The sequence below is a fragment of the Gymnoscopelus braueri genome, assembly GCF_963280865.1.
Source record: "Gymnoscopelus braueri genome assembly, chromosome: 18".
In the NCBI taxonomy this organism is placed as follows: Eukaryota; Metazoa; Chordata; class Actinopteri; order Myctophiformes; family Myctophidae; genus Gymnoscopelus; species Gymnoscopelus braueri.
Genome location: NC_137618.1, coordinates 40088652 through 40110056, shown reverse-complemented (window position 1 = coordinate 40110056; position 21405 = coordinate 40088652). Strand labels below are relative to the sequence as shown.

The 21405-nt window shown below is 42.9% G+C and overlaps 1 protein-coding gene across 1 annotated transcript in view; it reads left to right on the top strand.

Moving 5' to 3' along the window:
* Window positions 1–21405, top strand: part of stxbp5l (syntaxin binding protein 5L) — a gene marked incomplete at both ends in the record, with an annotated part of 294314 nt that overhangs the window by 138401 nt on the left and 134508 nt on the right. Inside the window, one exon of the mRNA XM_080412829.1 lies at window positions 13446–13527. Coding sequence (XP_080268955.1) covers window positions 13446–13527 — 82 coding nt within the window. The remainder of the gene's footprint in view (window positions 1–13445; window positions 13528–21405) is intronic.

Here is a 21405-nt window from a genome sequence, read left to right as displayed (position 1 = left end):
AGGTCCTGCCATGTGAGGATATAGTTTTTATGGCTTTCTTTATGGTAAGGGGGATGATTTGAGGTTTAGAGCAGGGGTCTTCAACGTTTTTCAGACCACGGACCCCTTAGCTGAGATAGAGATGAAGCAGGGACCCCCATGCCTCATTGGCTGTCATCAGTGTTGTGTAAATCGATGTTTTGGGTTTATTTCAGACATTTAACCACTTGAACCCTCAATACTTGGTAAACTTGACTAGCTCTCTTTTCCCTCTACCCCAAACCACTTTGCCGAAAATAGCCGATCTACAAGCTCTACTATTTTCAGCCAATGTTCCCCTCAGAATAGGGATGCTAGGGTTCACACCTGTAGTAACTCTGAGGACCTCCTCTTGAAGACCCCTGGTTTAGAGCTAAAGTGAAGGTCATGGCATGGATTAGTGGTTGGGTTACACCAGGAAGGAGGACTAAATGGCTCAAGGTTTAGGAAGCCTTTTCTCTGCGGCTGTCAGGGCTCCGAAAACAAAACAAAAGAACAACAAACGCATTATTTTCTAAATAAACAATGCTTGTCATGCTCACATTGTTACTTGCACTAATGCATCTAGATAACTGTGCTTGATGTGTATCGTTGCTGTCAGGCAGACACATTGCATCTTCTCCATGATGTCATGTCTTATTTTTTGTGTGTAAATGAATGCCCTTCTTACAAGAGTGTTGCACAAACGTAGTGAAAATTGCAGATGTAGAAGCTCACAACGCGGCGTTGTGTGCTTGTAGTTGGCAAGCTGAAATCGGTGTGTACAGTGTGTTTTATGAATATTTAACCAATGAAATGTACTAACAAGAGCTTGTGACTACATAACTACACTGGATCCATTGGGACACAGGGCGATCTGCGACGATCTATATAAAGTCTAAAGCGGTTTAAGACAAAGCTCTCAATCAATACCTTCCTTTCTGAGAACTCTGCCTCTGTGCAGTGTGCTGAATGCTCCCTGCAGACAAAGGCAAACAGCCTTTGAGCATATAATGGCAAGCCTCCTCTTCCCCATTCTAATGGGAAAATCACACATCTTATAACAGCGAGAAACATAAAGAAATGTTGTTTTTTGGAAAAGATGCAGCCGAGATGAAACACTGTTCATGTCAAAATTAAGTTGTGTGCGTGTGCGTACGTATGCATGTGCAGCCATTACTAGGCTCCCTGTCTCTCCTCTTTGTCTCCCAGTGTTTTCTTCACTGCACTGTGGGTACGTCCAGCCTGACCTCCCTCTGCTATCTATCGACTCCTTTCTAGCTTCTCAGAGCGTTATCACTTCACTGTCTGTCTCTCTCTCTCTCTCTCTCTCTCTCTCTCTCTCTCTCTCTCTCTCTCTCTCTCTCTCTCTGTGTTTCTCCACTCTGTCAGCTCTCTCAAGCCTCTCTGACGTGTGAATTATCTCTCTCCACATTTCAACAGTGATTTTTTGTTTTCTTAGTAGCAATACTCTATATATAAAAAGACCCTGTTACAGGTAAAAGACCTGTGTTCAAGATGTTACTTGAATAAAAGCACAAAAGTAATGGCATCAAAATAAACGTACGGTAGGCTACCAAGTAAACGCTGGTACAAGTAAAAGTACTCAAATTCGTCAAACCTTGTTTTAGTTTTTTTTTCTAAAATAGGGCTTAAAGGGATAGTTCACCCCATCAATTACACACCCCGTGGAGACTTGAATTCATGGAGATGTTTTTGTTTCTGTCGTATTCCTAAGCCAATAATTTGATGACCGGCAGCGGCTCCGGTAGGAGACATTAACATCTTTCCGCCGGTCATCAAATTATTTGCTCAGGAATGTGACGAAAACAAAAGAATCGCCATGAATTCAAGGCTTCATGGGGTGTGTAATTGATAGAAGACAAGTAATTATTTGGGTGAACTATCCCTTTCAGTGGTTAATACTGTATGTATATGTTTTGTAATCTAAATCTACGAAGTAACTAGTAAGTTTTCAGATAATTGTTTGGGAGTAAAAAGTACAACATTTGCCTCTGAGATGTAGTACAAAGTATTGAAAAATGCAAATACTCAGGTAATAATGTTAAACGTACCTCAAAATACAGTACTTGCAGAATCTTTATTATGAACGTGTGGTTACAGTATCTGCATGTGCTTCTCCTTCCTGACGGCATTTATTTCTCGTGGCTTGTGTAGGCTGTCACGTTAGTCCTCGTTGAGTCACTCCACCTGATTCAATTAGTGCCACACAAATTAATTACAAGTCACATCGGGGCCTGAGAGGCGTGGATGCTGTTTTCTTTTTCCCCCCCGCTGACTCAGTCATATGGTTTGCAGCGGTCTCAACGTATATGATTAGCCTTTCATTACGATGCTGAGGAGGTGCGTGGGCTCTGCATCGAGTGTTTAATCCATTAAGACTGGGAACGCATCTGTGTCATTTTATTGATTTCTTTGGCTATTACAAAAATAACAGATATACAAGCTCATAGCGCGGCACCGAGTGATGTGCTATGAGCTTGTAAATCTTTGAATATATACGGTATGTAAATTCTTAACTCAAATCTTTGCTTCTGGGGGTCCCTGGAACTAATTGTTTTTAGAATGGGGGGGGGGGGGGGGGGGTCCGCGGACAAATACATATCATTTGGGGGGTCCTTGACATGAAATAAGTTTGAGAGCCACTTAACTGATATTATAGCAACATAAGTTTTTTCCCCCCCAAAAAAACTGTTAGGATTTATAATATATTATTTTGTACAATCCCCAGGAGCAAAGATTTGAGTTAAATGTTTGCTTTAAAATATATATATTCAAAGATTTGCACAAATTCTCACGATTTTTCAAAAATAACAGATCTACAAGCTTGTAGCGCGGCACTCGGTGCTGCGCTATGAGCTTGTGTATCTGCTATTTTTGAATAGCCAAATAAATCTAAACATGACGCAGATTCTTTCCCGGTCTCAATGGGTTAAGTGCCAGTTGGTTGACTCATACAGTAAGGTCATCATAAGGTGTACAAATATAGGCCTCATGAGTCATGTGCATGTGTAGATTCCAACAACAAAATGAGGACGCGCATCAGAGTAAACATATTCTCAAGTATGCAGAGGTGGGCAGTAACGAATTACATTTACTTGAGTTATACTGTACTTAAAGGGTTAAGGCAGGTACACATTGCAAGACATTTGGTCCGATAATGCTGTCTGCGACCTTTTTTGGCGCTCGCCGACAAAACCTCCCGATTTGACGCAGATCGGCCTTTGATCGGCGAGATAATGCTCGCTGTGTGTGAAAGGCACAGCGACACGATCTGGCCACGATCATCCGCTCTGGGATGGCTTTGCGACCGTTTTCAAATATCTATCTTGTTAGTTATTCGGCCCTGTCGCAGACAGGAGATCGGACAGTATCATACATTATGAAAGGGTCTGCGAGGAGATCCACGCTACAGCCAATGAGAGCACATTACAGCCACCGTGGCCAGGGGAGCGTCGCTGGATCTGACCACAACAAACAGTCCCTACCGCAATATTACCGTCCAGTCCTGTATTAAGTTAACATTATAAAACAAAATGAGAGAGTGAGCGAGCCTGGTGGGCTGTTTATTTTAGAGGAATTGTACAGAGAGTGAGAGCGAGCTCTGTGTGTGTGTGTGTGTGTGTGTGTGTGTGTGTGTGTGTGTGTGTGTGTGTGTGTGTGTGTGTGTGTGTGTGTGTGTGTGTGTGTGTGTGTGTGTGTGTGTGTGTGTGTGTGTGTGTGTGTGTGTGTGTGTGTGTGTGTGTGTGTGTGTGTGTGTGCAGCATGTGCACGCTGTGTCTGAACAGCGTTGCCAGATGTTGCGAGAGAAATAAGCAACCAGGTCTATGAAAACAAGCCCAAGAAAAGGCCACTTGAGCACTTTAAACCTATTTACAAATTCATTGGATATTTGAAAATAGCCGATCTACAAGCTCACAACGCGTCGCAGCTATTTTCAAAGACAAATCTTGAGAAAATTGTGGAATATTTTCCAAATCCACACAAATCTTGTATGGGGGTCTATGATGGCACAACATATTTACAGAAGGGGGGTCTGCGGACAAATACATATTATGTGTTGTTTAAACCACTGGTTTAAACAACATTAGGAAACGAGGCCAAATAAGCAACTACACAAATAAGCCCAAAAAACGCACCCCGCAACAACCAATATTTACAAGCAACTCTACAGAAAAACAAGCCCAAAGTCGCTTATAATAAGCGGACATGGCAACTCTATCACTGACCGCTTCTGCGCACTTGACGTGCGAGCGAGAGAGAGAGAGAGAGAGAGAGAGAGAGAGAGAGAGAGAGAGCGAGAGAGGGGGGAGAGGGAGAGAGGCATATCACGGGATACGTCGATTAAAATGAATTGGAATAAACACAAATGTATGTATTGGGTCTGACTCTGGAGATAGCATCCTAGTGAACTATCCTACAGTGTGTCAGCCCTTGTCGGGGATCAATCCTGTTGTGAAGACCACAACGATATTATAACAGCCGATGTCAAGAAATAAACTCCTGCAGTGTGTAATGCTTAACGATCAGACGACTCCCCGACCACTTTAAAGTCCTACAGTCTGTACCTGCCCTTAGTTCACCCACAAAATGGAGACTTGAATTCATAGAGATTTTTTTTGTTTTTTGTCACATTCCTAAGTCAATCATTTGATGACCAGTGGACCGGTAGGCAGCGGTTCTGGTAGGAGACACAAAGGAGACTCTTTGTGTCACCTACCGGAACCGCTGCCGGTCATCAAATGATTGGCTTAGGAATGCAACAAAAACAAAAAAGAAATCCATGAATTCAAGTCTCCATGGGATGACTAATCGATAGAAAAAAGTGGAATTTGGGGGGTGAACTATCCCATTAAGTAAATCTTTTGAGTAGCATACCTTGAAAGATGTGCTATTAAAATAAAACAACTGCAAACACCGACCAAACAGAATGGAGTATTCTCCGTGGTCATGGTATAAACCAGGGGGACCCCAAACTTTCCCATGCCAAGGACCCCCAATTTTCATAGCCACTGGCCAGGCCCTGAATGGTGAACATCATAATTATATTAGGCAACAAAAATAGTGAAAAAGTCCATTCTACAACCTCAAACAATATTATTTTATTTTTGAAAATACAGTATTTGAAAACTTTTCACAATAATGACAAAAGTTGATGGTCGAAAAGGTGTAAAACCTTATAAATCGAATATTAATTAATAAATATCTTTCTATACTGTTTTATTATTTATTATTACTAGAAGTGAAGCGGCCCTCACACCTACGAGTCCTTGAAAGTGGTTAAAAACAGAGGCTCAAAAGTTTGGTGCTTCTGTTTCACAGTTTGGGGGGGCGGAGCACCTTGCCCTCTGTCCTGTTTGAGAGCGATGTTCCATGGAGTGGTGATCAGTCATTAGAAAGGAGTTGGCTGGCATTTCCCCAGTGTGTGTCCCCGTGTGTGTATTTACCGAGGTAATTAAGGCACAGAGCAATTAGTTAGCAACCATGCGGCTAGTGCAATTAAATCCGCAGGCCATGCTGTCACCTCACCATCCTCTCTGCCCTCTTATCATCAAATGAACACAGTACGTTCCCTATTGTTTCTGTCCTGCTCTAGCGGCAGACCGCAGACCACTTCAAGCTGCACTATGTGTGCCTTTCCTGTTCTACCCCGGATTTGAACCCGGTCTCCCGTGCAAGTGCTGATATTTTCACCACTGAAGCCTGCTTGATTATTGGAGGACCAATGGGATGTTGAGGCGGAGTTGAGGGAAGATTATTCACTGATGAGCTGGACCTGGGTTTGAGGAAAGAGGGAGAATCAGTAGAGGGGGAGAGAAAACCCAGTGCATGCTATAAGCATACACGTAACAGTACAGTATATAGTTATTTGTTTTTGCTGATGACATGTATTGATGTGTTAATATGCTACGTTGATGAATTGAATACATAGGACCACAATCGAAACAAGTCCCCATGGACTTTTTGTGTATTTTGTGCCCCTGTCCTATTTACATTTCGGACTAATCAAGTATTCAATCAATCAATTCAATAGCGAAAAATTGCCGATCTACAAGCTCACAGCGCTTTTTAGATATTTAAAAAATATATTTTTTCAAAAGAATTTCACCAATAAAGACAGGCAATAATTGGGATGTCACAACACACCTGATTGCAACCATGTTGCGAGCAGCTCCAAATCCCTCATCCTTCGTTAGCGTGACGCCTTTTCAGATTGGATGCTCATTCACAACGGTGACAGTCAGTCGCTGACAGTTTATTAGAAGTGACAGTCGCTCGCGAGCGTGTCTCATTGTAGGAACGGTGTCTGCAGATGTCATTATCTCTGGGCCTATATACGTACAGTGAGAGACATTTCCAGTCTCCCCTTATCGCAGCCTCGCAAGCAATGGAAATGCAACGGTTGCCACAGGCTGAATTTACAGTGCCGATCGTGTATCGTTTTGAGATTTGGCACAGCTGCGTGTCTCCCAGGTAAATGGACGTTGAAAACGAGACTTGAATTGTCAAACATTAAAATGGCAGCTCCGGCCGTTTTCTCCGCGGCGTGTTGTCCCTTCTGTGTCACCTGTCATGTCTTGAGACGCACGTGGCCGGCTGTGCCATGGCTGCCTCCAGCTGTGCTGAGGAAAGCCAATCATGTTGCTCTGATGCCTACTGTGACTCAGGTGCAGTGGGTTCACGGAGTCACCTGACCGACACAAAGCGAGAAAGAAAGCTGTAGGACATTGGTTCTCAAAGTGGGGTCTTTGGACCAGGGGGTCCCCAGCTAAATGTGTTAATATAGCGTCACAATCATTTTAACCACTTAAACCACATTTTATACTTTAGCTATTAAAAAATAGCAGATATACTTGTAGATCTGCTATTTTTGAAAGATCCCTGGCACAAAATATTTTTGACATGGGGGAGTCCGCAGCCAAATGCATATCATTTTGGGGGTCTTTGACATGAAAAGTTTGAGAACCACTGCAATAGACTATGACACACACACACACACACACACACACACACACACACACACACACACACACACACACACACACACACACACACACACACACACACACACACACACACACTTGTAATTCTATTCGTGTGAGCATTTTAGGAAGGTGGTTTTATGAATGTCACTTTTTTATATAATTTTTAAGCCTAACCCTAATGCGGAAAATTGCTGATCTACAAGCTCACAATGCTACAAATGTATACACATTTTCTTTGTGTAAATTGTGCTGCTTTCAGTTAATTGTGAATGTATCTTTGTATAATTACAGTATGTTTTCGGTGTCTTATAATTCTGCGACGGATGGGTCTTGGGACAAGACACACAATACAAATGCATTCATTCATTCATTCATTCATTCATTCATTCACACCTCCTGAGTAGCCGAAGAGCACTTTTTTCATTTCAAGGTGGTCTGCATTAGGCCACAGACCACCATCAGTGTACAAAATGGTCGCATTTGAACAGACTTGTAAAGGGTCCATTTGGTTCCCTATCAATCATTTTATTTGGGGTTCCCATGGTTCTACACTTTGAGAACTATCCGGGCTACACAATTTTGCAATCCAGTCCCTCAGGTATACCCAACCCGTCTGTATGCAAAACGCATCTCCGCCACGCACGCAGGCACGCACACACAGAGACACACCTGCTCAAGCACGTGTTTAAAACTGACAGCCACCTCCGACTCCATCTGTATTTAAGGCATTTGTAACCAGCCGCTTCCTGGTAAATCTGTTTGGCTTTTTAAATGCGGCCTCAAGACAAACAGACGGACAGACAGCTTTAACTGAATCCAACGGGACACGGACATGTTAGTGCTGCTTAATGTATTGACTCGACACAGTGTGTGAGAGAAGGTTTTAGTGGATAAATAAGGACGGATGAGCTGTTAGATGCCTGCCTTCCTCACTTCATTTCGAACCTGACCTGAATGCATAGCGTTTGTTTGAGTGGAAAAAAGTGACTGAGGCTGAGAAATGGCAATGGACAGAAGGGAAAATCAATTGGAGAATTCCCATTTGATGGTCTATGTAAAACAACCTCTGTGTGTGTGTGTGTCTTCACTCCATAACCTTCAATCATCAATCTCGTGAGATCGTACTGTACAGCATACTGTCCTCTGTAGAATTCAAATATGGCTGATGTTGACTTTCTTCAGTGGGATAAATGGAAACCACCTTAAAATTCATCACTAAATCAATAGTAGCTTTTATGCGGGCTGTATTTTAAGCAGCTGCAGCAGCAGGTACTGTAGCTTTGCCCCCAAGGTCAATGTGTTGTTATAGCGGGACATAAAATGAATGCGAGTCCATTATCTGTAGGGAGCATGTAGGAAATGGAGCTTTTCCGTGAATCCCTTTTCTCTACTTATTTCCGCTTGTCTCGCCTGGACGTAGGAGTACATCCCATGCATTCTGATAGTCTGGCATGGGGTCTTTATGTTTTTAAACGTGCACAATTCTACAGCGGTGGGTCTGGGGACCACCAGGGGTCCTTGGAGGGGGTTCCAGGGGGTCCCCTGCAGCCAAATGATGGATGGTTGGGAACCAAATGGACCCTTAAAGGACCACGCCACCTATTTTCACCTATTGTCAAGCTATCTTCATACTGTAATTGGTCCTCACTTATGGTCATTATAATGTGGTAAAAAAAATAATTGCCTACTTGGTCTGTGTCTCAGAGGAGGATCATGGACCTGCCTACCAGTGACTGATGTAGAGGTTGAGCTTGTAGATCTGCGATGTTTACTATATTTGAAATAGGGCTTAAATGGTTAATTCATAATGCACTTTTTACCTTCCTAGAAAAGTAGTTAAAAGTCATACGTCTAGTATTTCACAACACGTCACTCACGACATGATGTGTTGTGATCTGCTATTTTCAGCGCGCAACACCGGCACGCAACAAAGTATACAGTCAATCAATTTGAATGTTTATTAGAAAAATCCTGCCTCCCACAATCCGTGGGAGGGATTTTAAGTGGATAGGATAAGGGGCTGCGCTGAAAGAAGTGTATTCTTTTTCTAAATCAAGGTTGCATTAAAGTGCTACTTCATTTACATGCTCGCTGACAAAACCCTGACATGCTGAACTCAAGCTGATCATTTGGATCTAAGCTGTTTAGATGCAGTGCCTTTTACAGATGGAGTCCTTTGTCTGGCCTTGCTTTGAAAGCACTCGCCCAAAAATAAAAGCTTGATATAAACAAATAAATGTGTACGTGTTCAATCAGGCACATGTTGTGAAAGTTTACGGATGCTTTTGCAAAGGTCAAGCCATTGACCTTATAGCAGTGGTTCTCAAACTTTTTAATTACATTGCATTAGACACCCATAACTCTTAAGAGTGTAATGGAACCAAATGGACTAGTAAGGGTGCATTTGGACCTTGCACCCTTACGCTTACACACCCTAGGCTATGGGTATGCGCGTGTGTGTGAGTGGGCGCATTGTTCTCTTAGCACCCAAATTCAGCAAGCGGATGGAAAAAGACTGAAGCTTAGAAACCTAATCAAAACCTATAGATCTCAGAAACTACGGGCAGATTGCCATGAATGTTGGATGGCACCTTTCATGCCCCAGGAGGATGACCCCGAATGATGTTTGTGACCCCATATGGCTTTTCCTCTAGTATCACCTTAAGGTTTCCACTTTGATATCTCAAGATATCTCAATATGTAACAGTGGGTGAAACTTGCTGAGCACACCTTGCTACAGTATGCACAATAGTTGTAGCAGATCCACAAGCTTGAAACGCAGCGCGAAGCGGCGCGTTTTGAACTTGTAAATCTGATACTTTTGCTATTTTTTTTATTTTAATCCTGAAAAGTAACAGTTCTGGATATTATGAGGTTTCCACCCGACAGAGACGATATTATAATCTAGACCGATAGACAGATTGCAGGATGAATCCTAATGATTTAGTTGACCCTGTGGCCTTCAGTGAATAATATATATATATTGTAGACAACATTCCTCATGGACATGTCATATGGACAGGTATTAGGGCTGGGCAATATGACTTAGAATCAATATCACAAGTATTTGTAACGTTTGCCTCGATTATGATTAATGAACAATGATTTGACAAGAAAATAGCTTGGAACAAGCTCACAACATGATCTTATAGATCTGCTGCTAGAGCTGCTACTGTGTGTGTGTGTGTGTGTGTGTGTGTGTGTGTGTGTGTGTGTGTGTGTGTGTGTGTGTGTGTGGGGGGGGGGGGGTGTGCGCGTGCGTGCGTGCGCAGCAAATGACACTCATCTAGTGAGAATGCTGCATAACTGTGTCCCTAATGTCTGAATAAGCATTAGTAAATATAGATGGGCTACAGAGTCCAGTGAGGAGCAAGAATCTTAAGTTTCTACAGTACCTCATTAAACAGTACAGTGGTTTTATTTATTTACTGTATGTGTTTTCAATCCTAGCATCCACAGGGATGAAATTCTCAGTTTTCATACAATACATTCACAAATACTGTTGTCTTAGAGATTCCCTTTAAAGCCCACGGTGGGTTATGGATCGATGAGTACTTTTGCACCCTCTAGTCTAGACTTATGTAGTAAAGCTCACAAGCGAGCTTGCAGATCGGCTATTTTTGGCTTATGTCCCCCCCCATATGGATGCTGGGGTTCAAGTTGTTAAACCCCAGTGCACCCCCATAAAACTTGTCCCTATTTCTATTGCATTAATTCCAGGCAGCCCCCTAACGTGGCCTACATATTCCAATCATACAACTCATTGATTGAGATGATTGTTTTGAGGTAATTAGGGTAACAGCTTGCCATAGTTGAAGGTTCGACTAAAGGGACATTCACACCAGGCATGATAACTAAAGGCAGGTACACACTGCAGGACCTTAAAGTGGTCGGGGGGTCATCTGATCGTTAAGCATAACACACTGCAGGAGTATATTTCTTGAAATCGTCTCTCAAATATCCTTGTGGTTTTCACACTATACGATTGATCACCGACTAGGGATCACACACTGTAGGACAGTTCACTAGGATGCTATCCAGACCCGATACATAGGCTACATTTGTTTTTATTCCAATTCATTTTAACCGACGTCTCATGGAAACGTGCACAGCTCCCGTGATATGCGCGAGACCGAGACAGGACGCTATTGATTGTTGAAATTAAATCATTAATTCTCTATTTCTCTGTATCTCTCTCTCTCTCTCTCTCTCTCTCTCTCTCTCTCTCTCTCTCTCTCTCTCTCTCTGAAACAAGTCAACCAGCTTAAAAGTGCGCAATGAAACTCAGAAACAGCGTTGCCATGTCCGCTTATTATAAGCTACTTTGGGCTTGTAAATATTGGTTGTTGCGGGGTGCGTTTTTTGGGCTTATTTGTGTAGTTGCTTATTTGGCCTTGTTTCCTAATGTTGTTTAAACCAGTGGTTTAAACAACACATAATATGTATTTGTCCGCAGACCCCCCTTCTGAAAATATGTTGTGCCATCATAGACCCCCATACAAGATTTGTGTGGATTTGGAAAATATTCCACAATTTTCTCAAGATCTTTCTTTGAAAATAGCTGCGACGCGTTGTGAGCTTGTAGATCGGCTATTTTCAAATATCCAATGTATTTGTAAATAGGTTTAAAGTGCTCAAGTGGCCTTTTCTTGGGCTTGTTTTCATAGACCTGGTTGCTTATTTCTCTCGCAACATCTGGCAACGCTGTTCAGACACAGCGTGCACATGCTGCACTCACAAACACACACACACACACACACACACACACACACACACACACACACACACACACACACACATACACACACACACACACACAGAGCTCGCTCTCTGTCTCTGTCTCTGTCTCTCTCTCTCTGTACAATTCCTCTAAAATAAACAGCCCACCAGGCTCGCTCACTCTCTCATTTTGTTTTATAATGTTAACTTAATACAGGACTGGACGGTAATATTGCGGTAGGGACTGTTTGTTGTGGTCAGATCCAGCGACGCTCCCCTAGCCACGGTGGCTGTAATGTGCTCTCATTGGCTGTAGCGTGGTTCTCCTCGCAGACCCTTTCATACTGTATGATACTGTCCGATCTCCTGTCTGCGACAGGGCCGAATAACTAACCAGATAGATATTTGAAAACGGTCGCAAAGCCATCCTAGAGCGGATGATCGCGGCCAGATCGTGTCGCTGTGCCTTTCACACACAGCGAGCATTATCTCGCCGATCAAAGGCCGATCTGCGTCAGATCGGGAGGTTTTGTCGGCGAGCGCCAAAAAAGGTCGCAGACAGCATCATCGGACCAAATGTCCTGCAGTGTGTACCTGCCTTAACTAGAACAATAATTATCTGAGCGTCCACCACACCGATGAACCATAACATTCTGTAAACTGTAGCAGCAAGCACATCGGATGCAAGTTCGACAATGTTTGTGTCCGGTGTTTTCATTGCTGTTTGATGGCCCTTCCTTGCAGGTACTGTAGCCTACCTGGTGGGTGGAGCTGGGAGGCCAATCAGCTCTGATCTGGAGCACCTGGGCCCAGTGCTCTCAGGGCTTTTCAGTGCTCTCAGGTCTTCATTCTGACTTTCCCTCATTCTCTCCACCTTTTGGTTTGTTTGCATTCATCATCTCCACCAGTACCATACTTTACACCAGGGGTCTTCAATGTTTTTTCCGGCCAAGGACCCCCTAGCGGAGAGAGGGATGAAGCAGGGACCCCCTCTATATTGTATAAAATTGTGTTTTCTTTTTTTTACTTGGTCTGCTCTTTTTTCCCTCTACACCTATACCTTTTTGCCAAAAAAATGCCGATCGACAAGCTCACAACGCCTCGCAGCACGAGGCGTTGTGAGCTTGTAGATCGGCTAAAGATTTTGTAGATTTTGGCTAAAGTTCTCCTCAGAAAGGGATGCTAGGCTTCAAGTAATTAATGTAAAAAAAAAAAATCCTACCACACAAAGCTTTGGCGGACCCCCTGTAGCAGGGCCGGCGCCAGGATGAAATGACTAAGGGTGCAATTGAAAATTGTGAGGGTGCACACCCTCACAATGGGTAGTTAAAACATAAACTGAGGGGGCACACTTTGAAACTGAGGGTGCCAGGCCCCCTCAGGCACCCCCCGTGGCGCCGGGCCTGCCCTGTAGTAACTCTGAGGACCCCCGTTGAAGACCCCTGCTTTACACCTACATTACTGATTCTACAGTCTATAACACACTCCATAACCATTTTGTTAATTGGTCTTTGTCTTTATTCATATATTTAATAAATCATGTTTGTTTTTTTATGATATCCATGTTATCCCTCTCTTTTGCTCGAACTCTTGAAAACTGTGTGTGACTGTTATATAACATTCAACCCTCCCAAGAATGATGCCTTGTGTGTGTGTGTGTGCCTCTGTTGTGTTGACATCATCACTTCCTGTGTACCTCCCTTGACTCTGTGATGTCATCAGACTGGGACGGCCCGGCGTGGACTGCCACTGTCTGCACGAGAGCGGCGCGTCGGTCCTTCAGCTACAGTTCCTCATCAATGAGGTAAGAAATGTTTTTGAAGTGAGAGTGGTTAAGTGTGTCTGTGGGTTTTATAAATATTGAGCCAATGAAACGTATCGATAAGAGCTTGTGACTAAATATCTACATTGGATCCGTTGGAACACAGGTTATTTTTCCCATATCCTGAAAATGTACGGTTTTGGACATACAAGCTTTCCACCTGACAGTGACGATACATGAAAAAGAACCTTGTCCCTGCCTCGAACCCACAGCTCCTGCACCTGTGTATGGATCAGCCCCTCTCAGACAGTGGTGTAAAGTAACTAAGTACATTTACTCAAGTACTGTACTTCAGTACACTTTTGAGGATTTTTGAAGTGAGATTTGGAAAAATGTACAAATATCTTGGGCAGTGAAACCGCCCCTAAAAGTGAGGTTTGGAAATTTATACAATTATCCTGCGCTGTGATTGGCCAATCACAATCTATTCAGGACTGTGATTGGCCAGTGTCACATGACACATGTGCATAGCCCTATATAAGCAACCATAACTTTTCAAGTTATGATTTTGTCCATCATAAAGAGTGTTTCAATAAATGTATTTATTTTTTGTACATGATTGATCGACTCCATTCAGTATTGTGATTAGCTAGCAAGACACCGCCCACTTCACACAGGGTGTGATTTTTTACTTTACTGGAGTATTTCCCATTTTCAGTACTTTTACTTCTACTCCACTACATCTCAGTGGCAAATATTGTACTTTTTCTCCACTACAATTATTTGAAAACTTTAGTTACTTTGCAGATATAAATTATGATATTATGAAACATGCATTAACCACTGTAGCCCTATTTTATACATAGGCTATTTGAAAATAGAAGATCTACAAGCTCACAGCGCGTCGCACTTCGACGCGTTGTGAGCTTGTAGATCTGCTATTTTCAAACATTTTATAGTACTTTTACTTTTGGTACTTTAAGTACATTTTGATGCCAATACTTTTGTACTTTTACTCAAGTACATTTTGAATGTTGGACTTTTACTTGTAACAGAGTATTTCTATATTGTAGTATTGGTACTTTTACTTAAGTAAAGAATTTGAGTACTTTTTCCACCACTGCTCTCAGAGCAGTGCATTGTGGCGGGACCACACAGTCCCCGTCGCCGCCGGTGCACAGCGTGAGGTGGTTCAGCCACGGTCCTCTATGTCAGTGGTTCTCGACCCTTTCTGGATCGGGGCCCATTTGAAAACCTCAGAAGCATTACCGGCCCACCCATCTGACCATTAACACCCACCATTAACACCCACCATTAACGCCCACCCATGGACTTGAAGGAGAAACGGTTGGGAACTGTCAGACATCTCTGCACCTCTCTGTCCTCACATTACTGTCCTTCACTGTGATGTGTTGGACACAAATGGAGGTAGTAACCGAGAGAGAAAGAGATTTTTTTTTTTTTTTTACTGTTTATAGTACTATATATTGTGAATGCCTGGTTGTGTATTCACCGCCCTCTTATGAATTCAACATGTGGGTTGGCCCTCAGCGCGCTAATGGCTGCCTGGCATAGCAGCCCAGGTCCTTGACATTCTGTGAGGCGTATTAACGTTCTCCCATTAGCCGTTTGAACCCCCACAAGAGCCCACTTGTTAGTAAAATGCAAGATGCGTATGTGTGAAGAGTGGACAATCGTCCCTGCTTTTAAGCCTTCCCACACCCTGACACACGCACACACACACACACAAACTCTTCCAGGGATTTAAAGGATGCTTTACCGTCCCTGGTCTGTTCTCTTCCATTTAGCCGTACTATTGTGTACCTGGCCCCACTGTGTGTGTGTGTGTGTGTGTGTGTGTGTGTGTGTGTGTGTGTGTGTGTGTGTGTGTGTGTGTGTGTGTGTGTGTGTGTGTGTGTGTGTGTGTGTGTGTGTGTGTGTGTGTGTGTGTGTGTGTGTGTGTGTGTGTGTGTGTGTGTGTGTCGCATTAAGACATCCACATAATTGCACCATAATGGGGTTCAGGACCTGTCTGTCTGGCTCTTACACTGCACTCCTCTGTGTGTGTGTGTGTGTGTGTGTCTCTCTCTCACACAGCTCTCCTCTGGCTGTATATGAGAGTCTCAGCTTTCTATTGTTGCTAGGAGATGTATGAAACCCATGTCAACATCCCGCCAGTTGTTTACTCCTCTTGCTAATTTAAAACATCCGCGTATACGTATACACCCTCCTGTTGAGCTTCAGGGTCTTGAGCTCTGCAGTGTTGTTTTGGATCACCTCTATACCAGCAGTCATCAGCCACTGGAGTAGTGTGGTGGTGTTTACCATGCAGAAACACACTGCTCTCTCGCTGTATTTTGGTGTTTTCACTGTTTGTTTTAGTAGAAGGGGATGTTTTGGGGTACCCAAGCAAACAGTGAAAAGACCAAAATACAACGAGAGGGCAGTGTGTTTCTGCAGGTAAACACCACCACACTACTGATAACTGCTGGTATAGAGGGAATGGGTAAACAAATATTTATGGTTGTGTTATGTAAACACAAGGCAAAGTTTACATAGGCCTACTGGAGGCTGCTATGCCTTTTAAAGAGGGTTTTTTGATTCATGGTTATTATCAAAAACAAGTCTTATTTCAGCTTTAATTGTGAATTACACGCCTTACATATTGTATCAGGGAGAGAAAATAAGAACGACAAACATGTCATAACGTCTTCATCTCCTTGAAGGCGCATACTAATCATTGTCACATTCTCCATCAGTCAAGGTTTGACATGGATTAGCAATAGCATATCCTCGTTAATGACATTAGCACTGAAATGTCATTTGGTGTGGTGGAGGGAGGGGACGGGGGTAAGAGACCAACCCGTCCTTAGCTGTCACCTATGAATCAGTCAAAAGGGGACGGGGAAGAAAAAGGAAACAAATACAAGCAATTATGTTGTTAATTATTTTTCCCCTTCCTGTTTAATTATTTCTGGAGATTAGTCATTTTGGTTTCATAAGTGAGGCCTCCTTCTTCAAATCGCCATTGTTGGGTAGAAACCTTGTATGTCCAAAACGTTCATGAAATGGGGGGGGGGGCTGGGGGGGACGGACCTGTGTCTATTCGTAAATAGCCGATCTACAAGCTCAAAACGTGTTGCGATGTGCCATGTTTTGAGCTTGTAGATCAGCTATTTTCACTACTTTTGTGTGACATGGTGTATGACGATGTAGGGCATTAAGCAAAAATGTAAATATGGAGATGCAAGGCTTCTGCCCGACAACAGCGACATGCAAATTAGGCCTTTCTGATGTGTCTGACGTGCGTTTTTAAATAAGATGGAGGAGCTACAGACGGCATTCAAAAGTGAAGGTCATTTCAGTCCATTTACTCAATTACCGTCCTTGAGTCCTATTTTGCAGTACTTTTACTTTACTTGAGTATTTCCATTTTCCAATCATTTATACTTCTACTCCACTGCATTTCAGAGGCAAATATTGTACTTTTTACTCCACTACAAGTATTTAACTGGTACTATTATTATTCAAACCTGTACCTGTTATATAGCAAGGGTTCCCAACCTTTTCAGGCCGTGACCCCCCAAAATAATCATATTTTAAGTGGGGACCCCCCACCCTGACTAGCACTTGGAATTGTAGGAGTTGAGGAGTTACATTTTAGTTTGACTCAAGAAAAATGTTTAATACTGAACTTAAACTTGTAGTGTTTCTACATTGTGGTATTGATACTTTTACTTGAGTATAACATCAAAGTACATCTTCCACCATTGATAATATCCAGGAGCAGTGCTAGGAGCGAGAGGTCACTGAGGGAATGAATCAACCGTCAATTAAGACTATTTACAAGGCAATCATAAATCATTTCATGATTGCAGCGGCATGAATCATGTATATGGATGGATCATAGATCACCAACTTGTTACGTCTATTATTCAAATGAGCCAGGAAAGTGCTTTCACATAATTGTGTTGAACCAGAAGATAGCAACAGGACGCACGCACACGCACACGTACACATACACGTATGCGCATACGTACACGTACACGCACACACACAGAGAGGGAGAGCAGAAGTGAGTGTGTGTATGAGAGGACAGTGTTTACCAGGATGTTAATTAAACCATTCAAACTGGGAGAGCATCCGTGTCATATTTTAGCGTTTGCTATTCAAAAATAGCAGATTTACAAGCTCGCAGTGCGCGCGGCACGAAGTGACGCGCTGTGAGAACTACTGATTTAGAAGGCATTTGTAGAATCGGCCTCAGGTCTTAATGGGTTAAAGGGATAGTTCACCCCTAAAATGACTTTTTTTCCTATCCATCAGTCACCCCATGGAGACTTGAATCTATGGATATTTTTTTCGTTTTTGTCGCATTCCTAAGCCAATCATTTGATGACCGGCAGCGGTTCCGGTAGGAGACACAAAGAGTCTCCTTTGTGTCTCCTACCGGAACCGCTGCCTACCGGTCCACTGGTCATCAAATTATTGGCTTAGGAATGCGACAAAAACAAAAACATATCCATGACTTCAAGTCTCCATGACTGATCGATAGAAGAAAAGTCATTTCTGGGGTGAACTATCCGTGGGCGATTAGTTATGTCTTGGTGTGGAAGCTGTCATCTTCTCATGTCGTCAACTGTCTAAGCTGGAGCTAATCCTCCTCTGGGCCTCAGTCTTCACACCACACTCTCCACAATAGCTGGACAGCATCAATTATTGTCCCCGTCGTCTTCTTGTTTCAAATCGTTTTGTTTGACCACTTAACCACTTAAAACGCAGCATCCGTATTGTGGCGAAAGCTTTTGCGGAAAATGGCAGACCGACAAGCTCACAATGCTTTTTTGTAACTAGTAGTAGTATTTTGTAACTGTAGTATGATCAAGTAGGGCATTCATTTACGAAAAAAACTAAAAGTTAGAATATGGAGATAAGAGGTTTCTGCCCGACAGCAACGATAAGGGAAAAAAAGAAAACGTACGGCAGAAACATCCACAATACATTAATTACACTGTGGTATTGCTACCTTCTGCCTCTCCCACCGCTGCTTATGACACGACGGGGGGGTTGAAAGCCTCTTTCATTTCCTGATGTAGCAGATAACCAATGACAAGCAGGAACAGGAACCACTCAGTGAGTCATAAATGTCCAGGACACAGGCTTCCAGATACCGTCGCTGTCGGGTGGAAACCTTGTATGTCCAAAACCATGACTTTACAGGAAATGGGGGGGGGGGGGGGGGAATTACCTGTGTTCCAATGTAGTTAATAGTTATAGTCACTGTAAGCTCTTCCGAATACTTTTTGTTGCTACAATATTTATAACATTTAAAGAAAAATAACCCTTGGTGCTGAGCCAAACAGAACAGAATCATGAAAACAAAGCGGGGACTTTCAAGTATGAAATACTTGAAAAAGACCGAAAGGGTCGAAACGTCGTATCTACTGTTTGTCTCAATTAAAAACTTGGAGCATTAAAAAAGTGAGTTGCGAGTCCCCGCTTTGTTTTCAATATTTAAAACGCCCACAGACACACTTAGCTGATATACAAGCTCGCAACGTGTCACAAAGCTTGTATATCAGCTATTTTCACTATTTCTGTGTGACACTCTTGTTTGTTTGTTTGTTTGATTGATTGATCAATTGAATATCTTATTGACCATTTAAAAGTACAGCACTGCATTACAAAAAGTAAAATGGATATTCATTAAAAAAAAAAGCCACAGGCTTGTTTCCATTGTGGTCCATGTAAACATTCAACATCTACAAGCAAAACGGTAAAAAAAATATAATAAATATGCAGTTCAACCAATTCATGATGATAACTTAAAACAAATAGATTGCAATTGCACAATGAACTAGTACATTCATTTTCAAAAACTGTCCAAAACTGTTACTTTTCAGGATAATAAAAAAAGAAAAACTGCAAAAGTAGCAGATCTACAAGCTCAAAACGCGTCGCGAAGCGATCTGCTACTTTTGATACTTTTGTGTGACGCTGAAGGATGATCAAGTAGGGCGTTAATTTACCCCCAAAAAATATGGAGATAAGGGGTTTCTGGCCGTCAGCAACGATATCTGCCAGAGGGCCATAAGGGAGCATAACTGAATTAGTGGTCCGTTCTGAGCTAGAGTGACAGCCTCCATTCCACTTCCTCCCGGTGTCGACATGTCAATTTTGGAGACCGGTGACGAATGCAGTGACCTCTGTTTATTGGCTGTGGCTGTCTGCTGCCAGAGGGAAGGGAAGCTGAATTAAACACACCGCACATGCTCTGCTCATTCTCTACCCTGATAGCGGATGACATGCATGCTTGTTGAGAGAGGGTAATTGTGTAATATTGTGTGTGTGTGTGTGTGTGTGTGTGTGTGTGTGTGTGTGTGTGTGTGTGTGTGTGTGTGTGTGTGTGTGTGTGTGTGTGTGTTGATTTTGACAGCAAACCTTTATAGATCTGCTATTTTCAGAGTGCAGCACCTGAGCGCAACCAAACATAAAATGACTTGTCTTTTAGTTCTACTGGATCTCTTCTCCACTAGTCCCTCCCTAACATTTTAGTCTAGTTTTTATTTGTTGTTTGTCTTGGTTTTAATCATCATAGCTTAGTTTTTTATTTCGTTTTTATCTAGTTTTCGTCAGTGAAAAAAGGTAGTCGATGAACATTTTTCGTCATAGTTTTAGTCGACTGGTGTGTGTGTGTGTGTGTGTGTGTGTGTGTGTGTGTGTGTGTGTGTGTGTGTGTGTGTGTGTGTGTGTGTGTGTGTGTGTGTGTGTGTGTGTGTGTGTGTGTGTGTGTGAGTGTGTGTGTGTGTGTGTGTGTGTGTTTGTGTGCTTCTATTACTTTTTTCATTTTGGCAAGCCGATCTACGAGCTTGTAGATCGGCTATTTTCAGGGTTAGGGTTAAAAAGGGCAACATTTTATGTTGATGTCCTCACAAGTATAGTAACACAAAGGTGTGTGTGTGTGTGTGTGTGTGTGTGTGTGTGTGTGTGTGTGTGTGAGATTGTGTACGTGAACGTGATTTGAACCAGGCCGAATGCTCACTACTGGTGATGAATTCCCCAAGTCCCTGTGTGATGGTGTAATTAGGGTGTGTGTGTGTGTGTGTTCTGTCCCTGAGTAATGACAGCACTGTCATCGCTGGGGCCTTGGGACCACATTTTACACACACGCAGCTACATAAATGAATGTACAGACGAGTTCGTGCTCATGTGTTTGTCTCCTGCGGTGTACCATAATGGTCAATTAGACTCACTGTCAGCACACACACACTGTTCATGAACTATAATGCACATAACATAGGCCAGAGTGTGGGGTCCACTGACATAACCAAGCTGTGCAGAGCACTGGCTATCATTTTAGACTCTTCTACCAGCTGTTGTCATTAGTGCTGGTATTGAGGTAGACTCTGAATTTCTTTGGCCTTTTCTTTTTTCTTCTCGCATTCCTGTTTTTTGTCTCCGCCAGTCCGAAAGGCTTGGCCGAGACTATGTTTTGCACCCTGTCTGTCCGTCCGTCCGTGTGTCCTTCTGTCTGTGACCAGCTAATCTCCGGCACCGTTCGTCCGTTCACTGCAAAACTGTGCACACACACTCCCTGGATGCCAATTTTTCAGATCAGCCTGTCATAGCGGCACCATGAGGCCGATATATGCAACAAAAAAAAATGTATATTACTCCTACAGATTTTGTCCAAAGATCACGCAAATCGGTACACAGTATCTCTATAGTCATGTGATCAACACGGATCTGTCCGATTTTCCATATTCCATCCTGATTGACTAAGATTGGCTTCCAAAGTTTGCAGGATTGGTCCGTTTTGAAGAAAATGCCTCAAATCATGAACGCAGCGTGCAATATCCGTGAAATTTTGCACGCACATTGCCACTAGGCCGAGGAAGAAATGCCCCCCTTTTCACATTA